Source organism: Laccaria bicolor, genomic scaffold, assembly GCF_000143565.1.
Source record: "Laccaria bicolor S238N-H82 LACBIscaffold_13 genomic scaffold, whole genome shotgun sequence".
Taxonomy (NCBI): Eukaryota; Fungi; Basidiomycota; class Agaricomycetes; order Agaricales; family Hydnangiaceae; genus Laccaria; species Laccaria bicolor.
In genome coordinates, this window is record NW_001889884.1 from 591,967 (window position 1) to 597,840 (window position 5,874).

Sequence of the window (5,874 nt, forward strand, 5' to 3'; positions counted from 1 at the left end):
ACGAGGTTTGGAGTTGTGTTTGTGTGTGTTGTATCGTGACCCACAAATCGGGAAGGCAAGTATTGGGCAAGTAAGAGGCCGCTTACTGGTCGCAACATCCAACAAGGCCTGTAATCTCCTGTGGTGAAAGATGTTGCTCATCATGGCAAACGATAGAACCGCGCATCTCATCCGATACCTGAGGCGCAACGAGAGTTGGGTTTGAGAGGTACAAAATTGCTCAGCTCGTCCTGATGCGTGACATCAGAATCAGACATTCTATGACGAACATACAAAACTGATTTCGAAAGTGCAAACGGCAATGCAAAGCGACTACATTACATATTATAACTCATAGAACTACTGTACTACATCGCCAGCTCGTGAAGAATGTAGACGTTAACTTTGCGTTAACTGGCAGTTGAGTTAGGCCAGCCCGGCCCTCAAGGCCTCATTAATCATTGCCGGAGCCAGGCACATTGGTGCTTGCCTCCGGTAGTTGTCCGGACTTGGTCCGGACAGTCCGGTAGCATGATCAACCTCCCCTAAACAATACGGTCCGTTATCGAATCAGAATGAATGAATATTGAATTAAGTACTTACCGTAAGTTTTGCTCCTCAACCCACCATTTTGTGCGTATATCTTTCGCTCGTCAAGTCTTCCAATCTTTTGACTCTTATCCAAAGTCTTTTCAGCGCACGGTTGGATTTCCCAGACAATGTCGAACCGCAAAAGCGCCGTACGCGGCTGTATTGCCCATTGGTATATCTTGGGTATATCCAAGGTATATCTAAGCCCAATCGCGTTCAATCGATGACGTTCAGGGTCCTGAGGCCTGATGATTGACAAGGCACGTTTTCTTCGGCAACGAGCTTTTCTCATTCTAACCATTCGTGAACTCTTTAGACTTCATGGATTGAAAGCGTCTGACTGCTTTGAATTCGCTTTGTGAGGTAGCATCTCGTGGTCAAAACTGCGTGGACATTCAAAGAGATTTCCGAAGTAATGGAAAACATCCGATCCCTGGAAGAATAGGAACACCGAAATGCGATACTAGTGCATAACATCGCAAAACATCCTTCCTAGCTTGTGTTCACATGTGCGCGATCTACATATATATTTATCCACGAGTTGGCACTGCTAATATGTAGGGTCTTCATCAGTTGCTGTCCCGACGCGATTCTAAACCTGCTTGCTCGACATGTCCCAGGACAGGAATACTGCGAAAAATGGTGAGTGTCCAGATTCTTATCCTTCCCTGGCGTCTCATTCGTCCTAGGCTCAGTAACGGAAAATCTCTCCAAGTTGAATTTGAATAACGATGAGAGCCTACGATCGTGTAAGCCAGGACAATTTACGTCCCATTGATGAGAGCTCAATCGTGTCGCTAGCCTCATGGGAATGAGTGGCACTGGAAATCATCCGTGAATGGTCACGATTGCACTGCAAAGACTTTGGGCGCTAATGGTACGTTAGTTCATAAAACTTTTGACTGGCAATAAGGACATCAAGATCGGGTTGATTATCGACCTACCAGTTCATCAATGATGGTTCGGAAGTGACAATCGTTGATACTCCCGGTTTTGATGACAATCGACCGCACATGAGCGATTCGAAGCTCCTCGAGGATACAACCAAGTTCTTGTTGAAAAGGTATGCGCCAGGCCTCGTGAACCGATCGTTTCGTTCATATTTTAATTCAAAAGGCTCAACACGAACTCCTTGCAAGGTCTCATCTACCTTCACCGCAACTCCGACGTCCGCTTTGGCGGTACTGCGTATGTTTTCCCGCCGGAGCTCCAAGCTTACGGGGAGCAGGATGTGTTGTTGGCGCTTCCGGTCCGTCGGCAACGAGATTGGCTGATGATGGCTCAGGTGCCTTATCTGTTGTCATTCGAGATGCTGGATGACCAAGCGATCCTCCATTATGCGACGATGACCTGCAATGCATCATCGACTCCGGAAATCATTCGTGATGCCGCCAAAACACTGAAGGAAGACCTTGAAGCGTTCCAGTATACCGTTTCGCGGTATAGTCAGGAGCTTGACGATCAGAAAACGCCGTATCTTGTTCTGGATCCAAGCAAGACTGCAATATCGATTCTCATATGATTACTTATGGACCAAGTACGGTGTCGGCCCTCTTGTATGATATGTGTAATTCTAGCGTTAAGGAACGTGTAGTTGGTCTGTATCTCAAAGTGTTAGGAAAGGATCCGTAGATATAATCCGCCAGAGTTGCGTTCAACAAGGTCTGCACTAGCTCGAGACGATGTGCTCATTGAGAGGTATCTACTGACTGGGGCGTACATGAGGAAGTTTATCCAGTTTCGGTCTCTTCCTTCACGCTTCTTTTGCTTGCACGCTTGTTGGTTATTATAATGAGCTACAAAAGGCGTAATAAAAAGTATTCCTGTCAAAGCAGACATCCTACTACTCCCCAATCCACCATTCGGGACCAGGCTTATTTTTCTGCAGATCCCACTCGTAGAGTGTTCCGTTAATTTCAGCGTACATAGTTGACCCGCTTGGATCGAAGAAAAGCGCATCCACTGCTATGCGTATTCCAGGTTTTCCGAGCCCTTCTAACGGTAAGACAAGAGTTTCTTCCGTCTCAAACGACGTCGCATCGATCACATGAATGATATTAAAACGGAAGAGAGTATCATGCTAAGGATTCAGAACACCTGTTTGAGAGGTAGGTATATCAAAATGTGAACATCAGACGTACCTCGACAAATACCAGAACTTCTTTTCCCAATTTTCCACTGCTGAATTGCAGATGTCGTGCAGGCCGGTCATCATACTCAGACTTGGGGACATCCATGAATGTTTTCAAAGGAACTTTGCTTCGGATCTCCCAAACAGACACTCTGCTGCGAGCCATAGCCATAGCAAACTTGGACCCATCGGCAGAAAATGCAAGTACTGGTGCCTGGATGATAGGAAATGTTTTTGGGTCCATGGGAATGGGAATGGACATGCGGGAAACAAAGGAAAAGTTCAGATTGTTTGTGTCACCAGTTGAATCTGAATAGTGAATGTCAATCGTTTCCTTGACTCGTTCCTTCTCTGCTGCGTTCAGGAGAATGTGTCTGTCAGGGGATAGTATGACTTTGAGAACACATTAGAGCAGATTCAACATGAAATTTGGGACAAACCGAGACTATCGTGCTTCGACTTCGAGTTGAGCTTTAGATCATGATCTATTCTCCCGGACTCAATTAGAGGAAAAGTATGCGATGCATCAGTTTCAGTAGTAGAGATGTCGTACAGCTTCCAATGGTCGATAAACCGCACCCCAAAAGTAATTCCCAGGGGATTTTCGGTGGATTTTATCAACTTCAAATGAAAAATGTTGGAGTGACCATCAGCGCTACCGTTGAAAGACCAGGCAGCGCGACCAACACGATTGTCGGAGCGGATTTCATGGATTGATAGGTGTAGATAGGTCTGGGAAGTTGTCCTTCCCAAGTACTTTGCGAATAGCAGGATCCGATTGCCTTTGATGGGGGCGAATGAAATTTCTGCTACACGCCGCGACGGATGTCTCGGGACAATGATTCGTGGCTTGACGGCATAATGAGTTGTATACAACGAGCGGTAGGTGAACCAACCTCATGTTTTCCGGAGAAATGGATGTTGTGCTCAAAGATCGGACCGTCCCGGTGATAATAAATGATTCCCCTTTGAAGAGGGCAACGAAAGTTGTCGATTTCAGATTCCTCGTCATCCGTGAATCTGCAAGGGTAGACGATAGTGTTCAAACTTTGATACATACACAAAAGATTCTCACAAGTTGGGGTCAACGATGATGGTCTTTCTGGGAATCCTTGACTTTAGCAATGATGAAGGCGGTTCATCCATTGAGAATGCGGAAAGAACAATGGTCTGCCATACACTAAGCGCTGAAGCCCTTGGAGCGAGGTCGCCAGAGCTAAACCTTCCAAATATAAACACAACCAAATACAATTTAAAAACATTCATCATGATGATGCAAAGGACTTGCAAGGGACTGTGCATTGCGGCAAGAGTCACTAGCAACTGGTATGCGCTTTCCCTCTCAAGATCTCACCGGTGCGCCTCTTGCATGAAATCTCGCCACTGCTTTTTTCAACTCGCTGATTTGTTGGGACTTGGCCGCGTCATGATGATATGGCTTTTCAAAGGCACTCTCTCCAGTGCGGTCTCTGATATCTGAGTCCTATGCACCTTTTCCGGCGTTGTCGTCTTGTCCCCGGGCGTTGTCTCCAACGCGTCCTCCATCGTGGTTGGGTCGTACGACACATGTACAGGGCCTAAAGGTCACACGACGTAACGCCCTCTCCAATTGACCTATTCAACCGTTGGGCAGCTTGAAGGATCACTCTTACTTATCCTTCCCGCAAAGTCGTTCATGATTCGATCTTGGAGCGCAGCTGGCTGTTCTTGATAACCTGCGGTGATGCCATAAACGTGTGGACCTTCTTGGGCTAGTTGACTCGATTCCCAACGTCGTGTGATCGGTGAACAGTGATACAACAAACTTTTACATGGCTGGGGCGCGGTGGTAGGGGCGTATCGAGGTTGACTACGTGTCAGTTTTGGTTGATCGCCCAAGGGCGGTATTGGATCAGATATAGTAGTGTGTGCCCTGAAAGTTGTATATTGCATCGTTGCTGCCTGCATATGACTTCAACACTACAAATCTACTTGGAGGCTCACGGGTGTTTCCCAACGCCACATCGAGGCTGCGCCGCATGATTATCGCCCTTCGTTAACGGGGAAATACAGTGTTCACATTCACAAGCCAAGATTTGTGGATCATGACGGCGTGTAAATGATCTTTGCGGGCGTCCTGTTATCCGTATCAGAACCCATACGTTCTCAAAATAAAATCTAAAGAGCGAACGTACCGTTTTTCAACACCCTATACAAGCATATCATTAGCGAATATCACAGATAGTGAGCTGTGAGGAAGACGTACATCTTCTTCCCAAGCCACCTGTGCCTGCAACTCGGTCAATCCGAACAACAGAATGACATCATAGTCCACACGATAGTACTTTCCTCCTGTTCCATCGACTCTAGGTAGTGGAGGTTGCTTCATACGTGAAACGTCTACCGTGATATCGCACACGCATTTGTACATATCTGATGTGGTAGCTTGAGATGGGTGAACAGGCCAAGAAAGAGGGCAACTGACCAGCGTCCACATCTAACCACTCAGGATCAGGAAGTTCGCCTCGATAACACAAAATGTATGAGTGGAACTCCGTAAGTTTTGTCTCCGATGCGTGGGTACAGCCGCACCGGAATTCTGTCTTTTCTGATACTGCGGTTTTCTGCTGGGATCGGGTAATTGAGAAATACATAGCGCTAACGGTGAAGTGGGTACACTGACGGCAGGCAAGATGTTGCTGAAGCCTTTAGGGATCCGGTACACGCCCGAAAGTGTTTGGAACATAGATGATGAGCGTTTCAAGTGTTCTGGGTTTGTACTGTCATAGCATGGAGCGACGCCGAGACCATACGCTACTTTGCAAATGCGGCTTCGAACAATGCTGTTAAGGTGGAAGGACACTGCACCATCCGAAACTGCCTTGTTACTGTTCAAGGGATGAGAAAAGGAATTATCGATCACAAAGACGTACACCCGATTGTCGGGCCGGAAGATGTTGAGACGAAAGGGCTTGAGTGATCTTTGGACCTCGCTTGATAACCAGTTGCTAGCCGCAAAGCCTCCCACAAGGACGACGTGCTGTCCATTAATGGCAGATCAGGCATTGACTTGTCGAAGTGTAGAACGTCGACGTACCGAGATCCTTCCTTTAGCCGACTTCCGCTGATCTAAGATGGCGTTGACAATGCACTCGACTGAGGGCTTGAAGAATGTACAGATGTCATATCTGCGA

At 47.0% G+C, this 5,874-nt stretch overlaps 3 protein-coding genes across 3 annotated transcripts in view; 1 reads left to right on the plus strand and 2 right to left on the minus strand.

The window, feature by feature from the left end:
- The window catches only part of LACBIDRAFT_294478 (uncharacterized protein), a gene marked incomplete at both ends in the record, with an annotated part of 4,565 nt that extends 3,703 nt beyond the window's left edge, over positions 1-862 (minus strand). The window contains 4 exons of the mRNA XM_001881625.1: positions 87-178; positions 274-312; positions 458-524; positions 583-862. Of these exons, the coding sequence (XP_001881660.1) occupies positions 87-178; positions 274-312; positions 458-524; positions 583-862 (478 nt within the window). The remainder of the gene's footprint in view (positions 1-86; positions 179-273; positions 313-457; positions 525-582) is intronic.
- Positions 863-1,209: 347 nt separating this feature from the next.
- LACBIDRAFT_327630 (uncharacterized protein) lies at positions 1,210-2,092 on the plus strand (the record flags this gene model as incomplete). Its single annotated transcript, XM_001881456.1, has 4 exons — positions 1,210-1,212; positions 1,372-1,447; positions 1,540-1,633; positions 1,687-2,092. The coding sequence occupies 4 exons, from the start codon at positions 1,210-1,212 to the stop codon at positions 2,090-2,092; spliced, it is 579 nt and encodes a 192-aa protein (XP_001881491.1).
- Positions 2,093-2,332: 240 nt separating this feature from the next.
- LACBIDRAFT_294479 (uncharacterized protein) overlaps positions 2,333-5,874 on the minus strand; it is a gene marked incomplete at its 5' end in the record, with an annotated part of 3,982 nt that continues 440 nt past the window's right edge. The window contains 14 exons of the mRNA XM_001881626.1: positions 2,333-2,650; positions 2,712-3,094; positions 3,142-3,550; positions 3,598-3,721; positions 3,777-3,917; positions 4,056-4,065; positions 4,193-4,315; positions 4,354-4,613; positions 4,876-4,889; positions 4,947-5,080; positions 5,166-5,304; positions 5,364-5,568; positions 5,614-5,720; positions 5,778-5,836. Coding sequence (XP_001881661.1) covers positions 2,414-2,650; positions 2,712-3,094; positions 3,142-3,550; positions 3,598-3,721; positions 3,777-3,917; positions 4,056-4,065; positions 4,193-4,315; positions 4,354-4,613; positions 4,876-4,889; positions 4,947-5,080; positions 5,166-5,304; positions 5,364-5,568; positions 5,614-5,720; positions 5,778-5,836 — 2,345 coding nt within the window. The 3' untranslated portion in view covers positions 2,333-2,413. The remainder of the gene's footprint in view (positions 2,651-2,711; positions 3,095-3,141; positions 3,551-3,597; positions 3,722-3,776; positions 3,918-4,055; positions 4,066-4,192; positions 4,316-4,353; positions 4,614-4,875; positions 4,890-4,946; positions 5,081-5,165; positions 5,305-5,363; positions 5,569-5,613; positions 5,721-5,777; positions 5,837-5,874) is intronic.